Here is a 16,073-nt window from a genome sequence, read left to right as displayed (position 1 = left end):
ACAGACATCAATACCTTTTAGTTTACTTACATTCTCTTTTTCACTCCTATATCTAAGCCATTAAGTCATTGCTCTCTTACTGTAACTAATGTTGATGCCTCGTACAACCCTGCCATCACCACTGTCTCAACTAATACTGCTGCTCCTAATGTTTATTATTCTCCCTGGGCCATCCCTCCATCCCATCCCACCCTTTTAATCTGCTTTGTTGAAAACTTGCCAAGTTATATTAAGTCCCCTCAGGGTTCCACTATCCCTTTTACTCCACCCGAACACACCCCCGTCCCACACACACCGGCCCCCACCTTTCTGTTATTGCTGGCTATTTCGTAGTCTGCATGATAAATACAACACCATGCAGTGATGTATGGTGCCACTGGGCATYTTTGTGTGTTGTGTTGTGTTGGTTACAATGTAACTGACTTATGAACAATAACCACTGACTCAGCAAATTAATTATGCACATACCAATTCGTTACTTACAATAACAGTAACACTGTGCACACAAAGCATGTAGCATATTCCAAAATAATACCACAAGAAAAACGCATTTCATGGAGAAATAGCCACAAATGTGTCCATATCATCAGAATACCAGTTCTGGTATGTAGCACTTTGAAAACTAAAATCTCATTCCATCACAGCCTAATAAATTGAGAGCCTGTCATTGATAAATATAATTTATATCATATTAAATACATCATATATTATTTGAATATATACACTTTTTAATGCATTTATTTAACATTAAATGTGAATAGAGCAGTTCATCTCGGTGACAGTCAGCCTTGCAGTCCTGTCTGTGCTGGTTTGTCCCGTCACTCGCAGTTCAGAGCACCCACAGATAGATGGCCTTGTCCCCAGACGGAGATGACATCCATCTACCGCGGTGCATGGTGGGAATCATCTGATCAGGTAAGCTGAAATGAGAGTCTGAGCCGCAAGAACAGGTGAATGATTACTGAATTACTGTAGGACTACTGTTAATGCCGTCGTCTAAATTTATCCGTTATCTTGGTCCCATAATAAACAAATAGTGGATGTTTTCACGCGAGCGGTCCAATTAACTTTAATGGGAGCCCAAATAAAAATCGGAGATACGTGACAAAAAGAGGTCGACAACTCGCCAAAAGCCTGGAATTAGCAGCAAGTAGGTTAAAAATAACTTTGTTGATAGTACTCTTGTTAGTGTTAACATCAATTTGTTCTTTGACATGTGGATCATACTTTTGTAGTTTCAATGGCTGCATTATATCCCAATGGTCTTTATTTTCTTCTGCATGATTATAGTATGTCATCAATACATTTATTTGACAAAATTAATTAATTAATTTTGATGAATATATTTTTGTCTTTATTTGTCGTAGCCTACGCAGTATACTTTTTCCTATACCATTTTAAACGCGTTGACAAAGCCACAACAATACACCGGCCTAACCATCTGTTGTTATTGTCTAATGTTATACAAATTCGTAATCCATATAAAACCGTGAAGGCAGACACAGTAGTAGCCTATGGCACAAGTCCTCCTGTACACGGGCACATGTTGTTTATCTGTCTCTGACAGGTGTTGCATTTCTCCCATAGAGGATGCTCCTCTGTAGGCCTATCGTAACTGTAGGTCTATCGTAACTGTTTCACAATTTTTTATTTAGGTCTACTGACCTGTCAAAGTGTCTTAGTGAGTGTATAAAATGGTCAAGGACAAAATAATGCATTATAAAAATTATATATTCCGATTTAATAGGCCTATTCATCCATAAAACATGACATTAACTAATTTATTTTGCACACAATAAAGTATGTAAAGTAAGCTTGATTTGTAGCATACTGTGGGAGGGGGAGGCGGGTAGGCCTAACTATTTAGTCATTACATTTATTGCGTTTTAATTGATCAGGCCCTCCTGAATCTCACCACCACTTGTAATGATATAGAATTTCAGGCACAACACAAAAACTTCAGATGGTGTGAAATAGGGTCTAAGCTACAACCTATGCAAAAATGAAGAAAKATTTTTAGTTTATGCGTTTTTAGATAATTTACGTTAAATGTTTAAAATGAAAGAAAAATATTATTTAAAAAAAATAATAATTAAATATATTGAACAAAAATAAAAACGCAACGTGCAACAATTTCTAAGATTTTACTGAGTTACTTATAAGGAAATCAGTCAATTGAAATAAAGTCATTAGGCCCTAGTTTATAAATTTCACGACTGGGCAAGGGCACAGCCATGGGTCAGCCTGGGAGGGCATAGGTCCAACCACTGGGGAGCCAGGCCCAGCCAAWCAAAATGAGTTTTCTCCCACCAAAGGGCTTTATTATAGACAGAAATACTGTCAAGTGGATGGATTATCTTGGCAAAGGATGGATTATCTTGGCAAACAGGGATGTATACAAATTTGTGCACAGAATTTGAGAGAAATAAGCTTTTTGTGCTTATGGAATAGTTCTGGTATCTTTTATCTCAGCTCATGAAACATGGGATGAACACTTTATAAGTTGCATTTATATTTTTGTTCAGTATAGTTTGACAACACTATTAGTAAGCTTTTAAATAATCTCAAACTCAAACGTTTATCTTTTCCAGTGATGAAGACATTGATGTCTCAAGGTATGGTGGAGTATGCAAAATGGGCCAACTTTGAGTACTTTTATCTCCTGAATTTTTTAGCGTTCAGGTTCAAAAAGTCACTTTCTTCCATGTATGGAAATGTACTGTATGTTTACATCAAAAGTGATGCTGTCAAAAAGGGATTGAATTCAAATGGATTTACCCAAATACGAAATTAGATCACCACTCTTTTCAACTTTAGATCCGTTATTGGTCCTTTATAAACTGACTGCAGCATGAGTCCCAATCAATTCCAATGACCACTGTTGTTCACAACTGCCATACGCTGCCCTCCTCCCAGGAGCCACGAGTAAACCGATATCCTTGTGTTAATGTATGGTCTGCTGCAGCTGGCCTGCCTTTTTGGTGTTATGCTGATGCAGCCTCGTGCTCAGGCCCAGCACAGCTCACTCTCTTGTTCCTCAAAGACACCTGTTTCTCCTCTTAGGCGCTTGGCTTCACAGCGCAAACCTCCTGTCCTGTCCTGTCTTTTATGCTCAGGCTGCCCATCTGGTCAACCTTTTTTTATTTCTTTTTTGAGGCCATCCCCTGTAGCCGTGCTGCAAGATGCATCAACATGTTATTACCACAGCGAGCAAGGACCGTGAAATAGAACACCCAGCCATAAATAGAACACCCACTACTATGTTTTATTTGTATCTGTACCAGGTCAGGGTTGATATTGTTGTGGGTTTAATGTCAGAACTGCACTCCAACCATATGATCAGACCTTTTCTCTCTGGGCCCGTTCTCATTGTACTACACATCCCACTCCAACCCCTCAATGTGGCATGAAGGCCCCTTGACCAGGAAGTAGGCTACATCATGTGTTATGACTTGAGTCGGCTCCAGGCTTTATGCCTTCGGGCTCACAGAGCAACATTACACCGTTGTCCCAGGATGTGTTTTACACACAGTACAGTCCCATTGGTGTCTGTATGGGCTATTCACTGTTTCCTTTGGCTGCCAGAATGCATAGTGATTGTGGTTATGAAAGTTTGCATAAAAATACCCAGGCAGATCACTTTACAGTTTCAACGGCTCTGGCAGGCTGTCAGGTCAGCATGCTGTTGTCATTGGTGACACCCCCCTGCAGTGGTAAACATAGACTACACTTGTAGTTTTGCATTTTGCACGGAACTTGGAGCATCATTGTATGTTCTGATAAGACGTTTTGTTTTGTAAAACAGCTATAGGACAGATAAAATGGATTATTGTCATTATGGTAGGCTTGTGTGTTATTAGTTTGGTTAGAAGTGACTTATCCCCTCTCCTTTCTACTCTGTGTGTTTGTCTTTGTGTGTCTAGGGGCTGCTGTTTGTGAGACATCTCAGTTCAGTACCAGCTGTATTTTACTGTAAATCACTAGTCACAAGTCTCTAGCGTACTGGCAGTGGTAAAATGATAGTTGTATTTGTAAAGCTAGTTGGTTAGCCAGCACATTGTCATAGTCCAACACAACATTGTTTACTGTGGAGTGTTGCCATTAGACGTATTACCACCAGTGCATAATTCCGTGCTGCCATTGAACACCGCTGTTGGACCTTTATTCACTTTGTGTGTCCCATGCATATACACTGAGTGTACAAAACATTAAGAACACCTGCTCTTTCCATGACAGACTGACCAGGTGAACCCAGGTGAAAGCTATGATCCCTTATTGATTTCACTTGTTAAATCCACTTCAATCTGTGTAGATGAAGGGGAGGACCCAGGTTAATAAGGGTTTTTAAGCCTTGAGACATGGATTGTGTATGTGTGCCATTCAGGGGGTGAAGTAGTAAGTGTCAGGCGCAATGGTTTGTGTTAAGAACTGGAACGCTGCTGGGTTTTTCACACTCAACAGTTTCCTGTGTGTATCAATAATGGTCCACTTTCCAAAGGTCATCTGGACAGCTTGACACAACTGTGAGAAGCATTGGAGTCAACATGGGCCAGCATCCCTGTGGAACGCTTTCGACACCTTGTATAGTCRATATGACCATGTACAAMTYTTTTAAAATGGTGAACCCTCCCCTTCCTCCTTCTCCATCCAGGGTTGAGCTGAGAGTGGCACCATGTTGTCAGGGGAGGAGATTCTGTGCAGCACGCGGCAAGTGATAGCGGGCCTGGAGGCGCTTCGTGGCGAGAACCACACCCTCCTGGACGACCTGCAGAAGGCGCTGGAGGGCCGGCCGGCGGCCGACAGTGGCAGTGTGGAGCAGGAGAAGAGTGGCATCATCCGCCAGTCTCTGGAGAGGATAGAGCTGGGCCTGGGAGAGGCACAGGTGGGATCATACTGGAGATGAGGGAATGTATGGAGATAGTAGAATGCATGAAGACCACATAATGGGTGAAGTTGTCCTTTGGCTGTATTTTGGCTGTATTTTGGCTGTATTTTGGGTGTGTTGTATCTGTACATGTGTATATATGCACACCTACTTCACTCTCTTTCTCTTTCACTCTCTATCTTTCTTTCCCTCTCCCTCCTCCCTCTCCCTCCTCCTCCCCAGGTGATGATGGCTCTGTCGGCCCACCTGGGCTCCCTGGAGGCGGAGAAGCAGAAGCTGCGGACCCAGGTACGGAGGCTGTGCCAGGAGAACCAGTGGCTGAGGGACGAGCTGGCCGGGGCCCAGCAGAGGCTGCAGGACAGGGAGCAGGAGGTGGTCACCCTGGAGGAGCAGAACAGACACCTGCAGTTCATGAGCAGCATCCGCAAGTACGACCAGGAGGAGCCCCCACCGGTATGTCACAGAACACCACAATCAGGGTCATATTCATTAGGCACCAAAAGGGAAAAAGACTGATACAGTGAGGAACAACCAAAACRTGTCTAATGAGAAATGTTTCGCTACGGTGTGTCCTAATGAATATGACCTAGTACATGGTTCATGTGTTTGCCTCATRTTTTATGTAATGACTAAAGCTAAGCTGTTGGTGGCTTATCAGAACAGGTTGATATGTGTTTCTCTGTAAAGTTCATATAATTACTCCCCTCAGCTCTGTACTATAAATCTAGTTATGTTTACTATGTCGACAGGAAGACAAAGGAACGGGCTCCACCAAGGAGTCCCTAGATGATCTTTTTCCCACGGACGAGGAGGAACAGTCACAGAGTACGTGCACTCGTCAAATGAGCCGGCTATTCTTGTCTATCTATCTGCTGTGCAGACGAGCTATGCATGTATGTGTGCCYGTGTCTCGATGTGTCTCCCTGTGTTGCATAGTCTGTCACTCGCTGTGTGTTTGTTTGTGTATGCGTATATTCACAATATATTTGCCAGTGAGCATATGTGTCCATGTATGTCTGTGTTCATGTATATTTGTGTGTCTGTATGAATGACTCTACCTCCCTCTCCTGTACCCCAGTATCTCAGCCCCACGGTAGCAGTGCGGCAGCAGCGGCCCAGCAGGGAGGCTATGAGATCCCGGCCCGCCTGAGGACCCTTCATAACCTGGTGATCCAGTACGCCTCCCAGGGCCGCTACGAGGTGGCCGTGCCCCTCTGCAAACAGGCCCTGGAGGACCTGGAGAAGTCCTCGGCCAAGCCACCCTGATGTGGCCACCATGCTCAACATACTGGCCCTGGTCTACAGGTGATTGGAGCCACGTTAGCCTAGCATAGCCTCGATGCTAGGTCTTACTGTGGGGGATTTCCGTAGTGTGGCTAGTTAAGTTAGCCGTGTGTTAAAGCTAAAGGCTGTTTCGCTCTTCTCTGCAGAGACCAGAACAAGTACAAAGAGGCGGCGAACCTCCTGAATGACGCATTGGCCATCCGGGAGAAGACCCTGGGCATAGATCACCCTGCGGTATGTTCCTCTATAGTCTATAGTGAAGGTTAAGGTCACCAAAATGGACAAACAGCTAATAAGATGTCTAAAACATGCATAGCTAATGGCTTTCCAGCTCAGTGGATAAGCAGCTACAATATGTAACCAGTGGTGTAGTGGAGGGTAACCCACCTTTTGTGGAAAAATGAAATAAAATATAGGAAGTGTTTCTTTTTTCACTGCGACGGCGACCGTTTCCTCCCCCTTTTTTTTACCCTACATTACTGTATGTAACTAACAGTACTGTATTTGTTTACAGGTGGCAGCCACACTCAACAATCTTGCTGTACTGTATGGAAGAGAGGGAAGTACAAGGAGGCTGAGCCACTGTGTAAGAGAGCCCTGGAGATCAGAGAGAAGGTAATGAGGCAGTAACCTAGCAGCACCGTGACTAGAAACCCCTGCCCTCTGATGGACCAATTCTGTACTACATAGCACTGCAACCATACTACATAAAACATTGGGGTCGTTACTCAAAAAAAAGTAATATTACCTATGACTCATTACTTCTTTAAACAATAAATAATTACTTACTATCCCTGGGAAAAGTAATTTGTTATTTACTTTGCGTTACACCCCAAACGTTGCACATTCTCACTCAATGTAAACAATGTTGTGTTTCTAGCAGTGGAGAGGTGTTTCTCGCCTGGACACAGTTGACATTTTACTGTTATATTCTTGTAATTGTATCCTACAAATCAAAGTAATTGGAGTACTTCGCGCTGAGAACTCAATATTTAAGATGCTTCTACATTTCATCTCCCTCACTAAAGCAGTTAGTAGTAGTGTGTGCGTGCGTGCGTGCGTGCGTGCGTGCGTGCGTGCGTGCGTGAACAGGAACTTTGTGAGAGGGCGTCAGATGAAAACAATTAGAATCTGGGGCGGGGGGATTTAAAACAATATTTTGCGCCACAAATACTTATTTGGATCAGTAACTGTAATAGGAATTAATGATAACACAAGTAACAACAAATAAAAATCAGTAACTTGTTATATTACTCGTTACCGCAAAAAGTAATTTAATTACTGTAACGCATTACTTTGTAATGCGCTACCCCTAACAATGCTTATTACCAAAACCTGCCTGTTGATCTCCCTCACCCCCCCTCCTCTCTTGTTGTCGTGGGCAGGTGTTAGGCACGGACACACTGACGTGGCAAAGCAGCTGAACAACCTGGCGCTGCTGTGTCAGAACCAGGGCAAGTACCAGGAAGTGGAGCAGTACTACGAGCGTGCCCTGCACATCTACCAGAGCAGGCTGGGCCCCGACGACACCAACGTGGCCAAGACCAAGAATAACCTGGTGAGGGATGGAGATGGAGGGAGGTGTAAAAAGGGGGAGTGGACATGGTTGGCATGGTCACTGGGCTAGATGATACCATATTATTTGTGTGTATATATATGCTATAATTGGGTAGAAGTGGGGACATTGACCCAAGCTGCATGCGTGTGTCTATCTATCTGAGGTGTGATTGCGCTATTTGTGACTCTAGTATTGCTGTATTTCTGGCTACAGGCTTCATGTTACCTGAAACAAGGGAAGTACAGACAAGCTGAGCGTCTGTATAAAGAGATCCTGACCCTGGCCCATGAAAAGAGTTTGGATCTGTGGATGGTGAGAGCAAAATCATAATATGATCTTTGAAACCTGCTCTCTAGGTTCACTAGCATTTGGACCCTAAAGAGTGTATGTATTGGAATAAAATGTATCTCAGATATGTACTGTAAATAGCTCATCTTACTGGAATGATGCCACTGATGTTTATCCTCTGTGATGTTGGTGTCTACAGGTGAGGTGCGGGATATCTGCACCCACACGGGAGGGAGGGCTCCATGCAGGATGGGCTGGGCAGTCTGAAGCGCAGCGGCTCGTTCACCAAATTCCGCGAGTCGATACGCAGGGCAGCGAGAAGCTGGTCAGGAAGCTGAAAGGAGTCGGACTCAGGATACCACCCCTCCGACTCCTGGGTAAAGACCAAGTCCTCATTCTGCATGTGTTAGCTCTCAAAATGTTCAATTTGTTACTCTCACTCTTTCTTGTTCTCTCTCAGGATGAAAAGGGCTAATTCTCTGAATGTGCTGAACGTGGTGCGAGGAAGCGTCAAGAAGCGGCAAGGGTGAGCATCAGTTTCTGGTTTCTGGCTTTTTCTCACATTTCTGTACAATATGATTGTTAGTGTTTTTCATCACCTTTCATTTTATGTGCTTCATATCCTAAGGCATTTTCCCTGGCTGTGTGTCATCAAAATCAATGTATGTGTATGTCATTGTTTATACACATACGGTCAGACTAGTCAAGTGTTTTGTAATGTTATTCCAGGGCACCAGCGACCTAACAGAGAACCGAACCCTGAGCTCCAGCACCCAGAGCCTTGCACGGCGAGGGTCCCTCAGCTACACCTCTGAACACTAGCCCCCCTCCCAACATCCAGGAAGTACTCTCATACAGCTCTGACCCCTACTCCACTCTCCGTCTGTGGATTGGCCTCTTGTGCCTACATGGGTCACTCCACCCCTTCCCTGTTTAAATCGAACACTGATCCGTTATCAGTTGAGGTTTGTTTACTGCACTATGTTGTAGTGGGGGGAGGCCACTGGTACTCCTTGCCTGCTGTCTGCTAGTTTCATCCCCTGGTGCCCCAGTTCTGGGGTATAGATTAGGATACACACAGCAATGAGGACTGGTTTTGAGTGACGCAGATTGTATCCATTTCAGACCAGTTTATTAAATCTGGAAATGAAATGACAATCCATTTTGCTTTTTTATAATGATTTAGTAATGCTCTGTTGTGACTTACTGTACAAGGAGGGAAATGRTTGAATTCTTAAATGATTGTTCACAATTTTGAACATGTTGATATTTCTATTAAGGTAGTGTCTGAAGCWATTGGATATTATCTAAATGACTGTAGCTATGCATTAAAATACCTTATTTATACAATATGTTTTTTTTAAATGTGTTACATTCTGATTTTATCTTCTTGTGTTCATGTTTACCAGCGGTTCTCGTGTTTTTGGCACTAGATGATTTTAATTCCAAAACGCTGATCTGCACAAGCACAATTAAAACAAAGATTTACTTTGATTTAGATCTAGTGAATGTGATGCACAATCTGTGTATTGGCTTCCATATTAGGTTATGGTAAAGGACTCTCCTTAGTCCACAATATTACAGCAAAATCTCTACTTCCCAGTCCAGCTGTAGAATGCTATGTAATTATTGTCTAAGGCTTGGCATTCTGTGAAATGTTTGAACTATGTTTAGCCGATTTCATTATGAGCAGATATAAAAAAGCATAAGGGGCTCCCAAGTGGCACAGTCTAAGGCACTGCATCTCAGTGCTAGAGGTGTCACTACAGACCCTGGTTCGATTCCAGGCTGTATCACAACCAGCCGTGATTGGGAGTGCCATAGGGCGTCGTTAGGGTTTGTAAATAAGAATTTGTTCTTAACTGACTTGCCTAGTTAAATAAAATAAAACTATTTTGATGGGCCAAAAGTAAAAGCACTACAGTATGTGCCTGTATGTAATCTCTTATTTTTAAATTTCTCAGTTTGGTATACATTTACATTTTTGGGGGTAGCTAGCTCTAATTTAAATTCCTTCTGGAACATGTTTAAAAATTATTTGATTTTGTTGATGTATCCTATGCATCTTATTCAGGATGTTAGCAAGTCAAGAGTAAATATATGCAATTTGAGGCATAAAAAGTGATTGTTAATCCATTGTGGCGGTATTGCCACGTGATCATTGAAAGAGCTGTAGAGGAGTCACTAATGTAGAAAACCTAGATTGTTAACCCCCATTAAGATGGATTGAAGGCGTTAAATGCAGATTGCGACAAGGTCGCCATTTCGAATCCCAATGAGCCTTTTGTTTTCCAACCTTAACCATTCACATTTCTCATTTGACGTTCTAAATGACTAATTGACTGAACAGCTTTATAAATGTGGGAAACGTGTGGCACCCTCCCTCATGCTGCTGCAGTGGACTAGAACTGGGATAGGGACCAGAAGGCCACAGGTTCTAATCTTTGCCATGCCCTTTTAATCGTCGACACTGGTCAAAAAAATCAAAAGAAGGGCACAATCCGATCAGGACACAGAATGCATGTTAGAACCGGGGATATAAACTGACAAAAGCACAATAAGGGCTCTATTCAATCTGTATCAAGCGTTTCAGATTGCGCAATAGAAATGAAGGTCATTTCCAATTGAGTCGACATATGCAGCGTTTACCATGAATGCAGTCTTCGCCAACACGGGAACATTGCCTTTAAATTTTAATCACGCTTTAACGCTGAACTTCAGCGGTACAGATGAAATAGAATCCTACTTATTTATGTAGAACTCTTGCTGTTACGGAGAGCTTTCTTTGCAGATTGTCAATGTTATTGAAAATGACAAATGTATTTTATATCTGGAAACCATAGACAAATGTCAAATTAAGTATATTGAGTCTCTTCAATCCACTGTATTCATGCTAGCCTTGTCTGTATCATGATGTACATGTGCACATATTTATAGACAAAAATAAACATGCTAGAAACTGTAAACATTTATTTTTCAGCCTCCAGGCTTATGCAAATATACACTTTGTAAGAACATATAAGCTGCTCTATGTACAGTAGGATTGAAACAGTGACCTTGTCTGTATGACAGATGTGGGTTTGACTGGGTGATGACATTTCCTCTTAGGCTTGGTGAGCGATCTGGGCGATCTTTTGCAGCATGTCCTCTGACTGCAGCTGCTCCAGTGTCAGCAGAGACAGGCCCAACTGGTCCTCCTGGGGGAGGGGGGGGGGCATTCAGAGAAAGTAGGGGTTAAGGGGAGACCTGGGACACGTTCCCTTGGCAAACATTGAAGAACGTTGCAGGTAGAGATGTCATGAATAGATCTGACGTGATTTCTTATTCTACATGTCAGACAGGCATCTCCATAACATTTGTTTCCACAACCTCGGAACCTGCTAAACATGTTCCTGTACTGTGATGTGCAGTACCTGTCTGAAGGGCTGGGCCATCTGGCGTAGGAAGTGTTTGGACAGCTGTACCGTCTCGTCGATGGTCAGGTTGAGGCTACCGTCAGTGAGGTGCTCCTGAATCCACCGGGGCAGCTTCCCTCGCTTGTCAGCCCGGGCATAGCGCTGCAACACGAGAGAAAAAGGATCTTAGGCTTTGTTCCAATTCTCTTCAATACTGATGTGAAGGAACTAGATCACTAACAGCATTATGGAACAACCTCCTGTGAGCTCAGTGCATTATGGCTTTCAACTTCCAGAAATCCACTTTCATATTTTTTATTACAAAAGGAATTTKGAATTTTTATTAGGATCCCCATTAGCTGACGCCATAACGTCAGCTAATCTTCCTGGGGTCCAACACAGAACTATAAATACATTAAAAATGTATTTAAGTAGACATTGCAGACAAAAGAAAATGATCAGGGTCGAGTCTGTATCAATGATCAGAGTGGTAAGAAATGGTCCAACAATTCCTCTCAAACTTTTGACACACCAAGTTCCAAAGGCCCTCACCTTGTCTGCGAAGATCATCAAGCCGTAGTCTGTCTTGCCCCTGATGACGCGGCCCACACACTGCGCTGCGTGCCGCATGGCGTCAAATGTCAAGAAGTCATTCTCTCTAATCTGGAACTGGTCCCGCAGGTACTCCAGACGAGCCTGGTAGGGATGGACAGAGGAGGAGAAGGATAACTATTTTGGACAAACAGCCCATTAGGATTAAAGGAAGTAAAGTGAAAGACAGAGGAATGAGGAGGACATACAAGGAACATGAGAGGAACAGACCAAAACAGTGAATAAAGCAGAAGAGAACAAGGGAAGGATGATGAACAGAGGAGTTGGACTGACCTTCAGGATCCGGCTCTGTGTGTAAACGTAAGGCACTCCGAACATGATCACCGCACGGCCAAAATGGTGGACTGAGGGAGACAGTTTCACATCACTCATCTCTTCAAATAACTACAATGAACAACTCACTGTACATGACCTGTGTTGTAACTTTGGTGGCCATTTTGTTTTGCAAATGAGCCTGAAGGATGCTATACTACTGTGCTACAGGAACTAAAACACTCACCAAAGTCGATTCCCTCGGACACCTTCCCCCTGGCCACAGACAGCAGGATGGCTCCTCTGCCGTTCTCACAGGCCTGGGGCACAACGGATAAGAGGTCACAGACACAACGACAGAAGACAACCTAAGACAATCAAAGAAAGGGTCTCCTGACCTCCTGGTATTTCTCCAGAGCCATGCTGGTCTCTGCTGCGTCTGGGGTCTCGATGAAGATCAGCTTGTTCCTCTGGACGTTCTCCAAGATGCCCTACAGACAGACACACCGGGACAGGACAAGAGGACAACGCTTACTCAACTTCCAGATTACTACCCTTCAAAAAATGCAATTTCTCCAACTCAGGAATCTATCACCAATATCAACATTGGGCACAATTCTAGCTGCTGCCAATAAAATGCTAACATACTGTATACTGAGCAAAAATATAAAACGCAACCTGCAACAATGAAATAAATTCATTAGGCCCTAATCTATGGATTTCACATGACTGGGAATACAGATAATTTGTTGGTCACAGACACCCCCCCATCAAAAAAGGTAGTGGCGTGGATCAGAAAACCAGTTAGTATCTGGTGTGACCATGTGTCGCGCTGCATGAGGCAAATCTCCTTCGCATAGAGTTCATCAGGCTGTTGATTGTGGCCTGTGGAATGTTGTCCCACTCCTCTTCTATGGCTGTGCGTAGTTGCAGGATATTGGCAGGAAAACTGGAACACGATGTCTGGTGAGTGTGCAGGCCATGGAAGAACTGGGACATTTTCAGCTTCCAGGAATTGTGTACAGATCCTTGCAACATGGGGCCATGCGGAAACAAGATGATGGCGGGGATGAATGTCACGACAATGGGCCTCAGGATCTCGTCACGGTGACTCTGTGCATTCAAACTGCCATCGATAAAACGCAATTTCTCTTCGTTGTCTGTAGCTCGTGCCTGACCATACCATAACCCCACCATGGGGCACTTTGTTCACAACGTCATCAGCAAACCGCTCGCCCACACGACGCCATACACACTAGATCCCTTGGCTGTGTGTTGGCTCGGCTGTCCTACCCTGCGGCTGTCTACTTCTGACCATGTTTRTACCCACAGACAAAAATTATGTTAGAGGCGGCTTATGGTAGAGAAATTAACATTCAATTCACTGGCAACAACTCTGGTGGACATTCCTGCAGTCAGCATGCCTATTGCACGCTCCCTCAACTTGAGACATGTGGCATTGTTTTGTGTGAAAAAAATGCACATTTTAGAGTAGCCTTGTATGGTCCCCAGCACAAGGTGCACCTGTGTAAAGATCATGCTGTTTAATCAGCTTCTTGATATGCCATACTTGTCAGGTGGATGGATTATCTCAGAAAAGGAGAAATGCTCACTAACAGGGATTTCTCCTTTTGTGTGTAACAGTGATAACACCAAGTAAAACTGAAATGATAACTTAAAACACAAAATATAAATATCCATTAACAAACTTCTTATAGCTTAGACTAATTTCCACTTCCTGAACACATACTACTTAAATTWAAAAAATAGRKTTTTCTTAGTAAAACGCAAAAGTAAAAATGAAATAAATACAGTAGTCTTTCCACCATATAGTCAGACACATTCTATTCACAGGCAAAAAAAAAATTGTGCATATGGAAAATGTCTAGGATCTTTTATTTCAGCTCATGAAACATGGGACCAACACTTTACATGTTGTTTGTATTTTTGTTCAGCGTAGCTATGTCTATTGCCATAACAGCACAAACAGAACCACACGATATTCACTTAACATTTATTCTCACTTCCATTTGTGGACCGTGTGTACACACACCTGCTCATACCACGACGCCACAATATTCTCCATGTAGGTGTAGCTGGTAAAGAAGGCCACGATGCCATCGGGCACGATCGCAGACATCTCCAGCAGCAGGTTGCCATAGTTACGGATGACAGCTGAAAAATAGAAAGCAGACCAGGTTTATTCCAATGTTTTGTTTTATCACAACTAAGGAACGGAGAGTCTAAGCTTACAATTATTTCGATACAATGTAACAATCACTAACCAAAATCTTCACGNGTCTCAAACTTGGAGGTCATGGCCACCTGGTCGTTCCCCCTCCCCACCACCTGAAAGAGGAAGAGCTCKGTGTCACCCCCTTSCATCCTTTCTGAAGCTCAGRATAGCTTGAATTAACCACTCAGGTCATATCATGTAGACTGTTTCTGAGGTTACTCACAAGAGGGCAGAGGCAGGTGCGTGCCAGCGTCATGGTGAAGGATGCCGTGGTAACAGGCCGGAAGTCCAGGATTCGGGGGTAAATGTCCAACGGTGAAAGGGTCTGTGGGTAGAAACATGGTCAGAAGTAGACAGCCGCAGGGTAGGACAGCCGAGCCAACACACAGCCAAGGGATCTAGTGTGAGGATCAATGGCGTGAGGATCAATAGCGTGATCATACTCCTGAACTAACTGCTGAAGACACCTACAGGCAAAATAATATAAACTATCATACTCCTTTACATTTGTTTGCGTCGCATGAACTCTGTCATTCTGAATGGTGGTAAAAAAAAWWWTTWAAAGCTGCAGATTTAAGGGAGAATGCCTTGTTGATAAAGTACTGAGAAACAAAGAAAAGGCATGTGTCCCTCATTAAAACATCTACATGGACAAGATACAGCACTAAGTTTACAAATAGCACCCGAGCCTGACTGCATTGGAATGCGAGTGGCCACATCTTGGACAGACGAGACCATCAGCAGGTGGCTTATAATCACTGATTAGTGGCTAGGTCACAGGTAATCTAGGAACAAGAGAGCGAGAGATTACCCCTGACGTAATGATGACAGACTGGAAGCGCTCAAACACAGGCTTGATGGCAATGGAAGGGTCCATACAGCTGAAGGGAGATCAGAGCCAGGGTTAGAAGTAGATCCCAGATAAAAAGCGTAAACCGACACACGTTGGTGTTTTTTAATGCACTAGCCCATAAAATAAAAGGCTGTTTAATATCTGAAACAACATTAATGCCTGGACCTGGATTTATGCAATATATAATATAAATTGTTCCTGTTTCTCTCAACTAGATCCCAGGTAAGATGAATGCCAAATCATTTCTTATGATGCATTTAAAACTATCCAATGACACAATGAGTAACTAAGCAGAGTGTATACAGTGGGGCAAAAAAGTATTTAGTCAGCCACCAATTGTGCAAGTTCTCCCACTTAAAAAGATGAGAGGCCTGTAATTTTCATCATAGGTACACTATCCTAATGGATATTTCACCCTTGGCTCTTGCAGTGGTACAACATCTCATCCATCAATAACACACGTTCTGCTGGCAAAACAAAATATGAACCGCACCTGAAGTGCAGAACGGGTTAGCAATGGTGGGGGTTCGGTCTTCAAAGGGTTCAATGATGATGTGAATCCTGAGGGTGGAAGATGCAAGGAACGACAAAAGAAAGTAAATAACGACAGAGCTGTAGCCGTGTAGAGATAACAGACACAGTCAGCTAGGGAGGTTCAAGTACCTTTGCTGTAAGTGCTGACCAGTGTGGCTATAAGTTGGAGGATTGAG

At 43.4% G+C, this 16,073-nt stretch overlaps 1 protein-coding gene and 1 pseudogene across 1 annotated transcript in view; one reads left to right on the top strand and one right to left on the bottom strand.

Annotated features, from left to right (window-relative positions):
• The first annotated feature begins 815 nt into the window (after positions 1-815).
• LOC111982591 (kinesin light chain 1-like) lies at positions 816-10,893 on the top strand (annotated as a pseudogene).
• A 77-nt stretch (positions 10,894-10,970) lies between these two features.
• Positions 10,971-16,073, bottom strand: part of LOC111949639 (general transcription and DNA repair factor IIH helicase subunit XPD) — an 11,351-nt gene continuing 6,248 nt past the window's right edge. Inside the window, exons 13-24 of the mRNA XM_023966978.2 lie at positions 16,027-16,053; positions 15,841-15,925; positions 15,322-15,391; positions 14,734-14,835; positions 14,560-14,623; positions 14,328-14,449; positions 12,673-12,765; positions 12,522-12,594; positions 12,296-12,366; positions 11,963-12,106; positions 11,429-11,572; positions 10,971-11,212 (exon numbers count right to left, since the gene is read on the bottom strand). Of these exons, the coding sequence (XP_023822746.1) occupies positions 11,120-11,212; positions 11,429-11,572; positions 11,963-12,106; positions 12,296-12,366; positions 12,522-12,594; positions 12,673-12,765; positions 14,328-14,449; positions 14,560-14,623; positions 14,734-14,835; positions 15,322-15,391; positions 15,841-15,925; positions 16,027-16,053 (1,088 nt within the window). The 3' untranslated portion in view covers positions 10,971-11,119. The remainder of the gene's footprint in view (positions 11,213-11,428; positions 11,573-11,962; positions 12,107-12,295; positions 12,367-12,521; positions 12,595-12,672; positions 12,766-14,327; positions 14,450-14,559; positions 14,624-14,733; positions 14,836-15,321; positions 15,392-15,840; positions 15,926-16,026; positions 16,054-16,073) is intronic.

Source organism: Salvelinus sp. IW2-2015, linkage group LG22 (genome assembly GCF_002910315.2).
Source record: "Salvelinus sp. IW2-2015 linkage group LG22, ASM291031v2, whole genome shotgun sequence".
NCBI classification, from domain to species: domain Eukaryota; kingdom Metazoa; phylum Chordata; class Actinopteri; order Salmoniformes; family Salmonidae; genus Salvelinus; species Salvelinus sp. IW2-2015.
The sequence above is the reverse complement of the archived record's forward strand: the minus strand, read 5'-3'. Positions and strand labels throughout refer to the sequence as shown.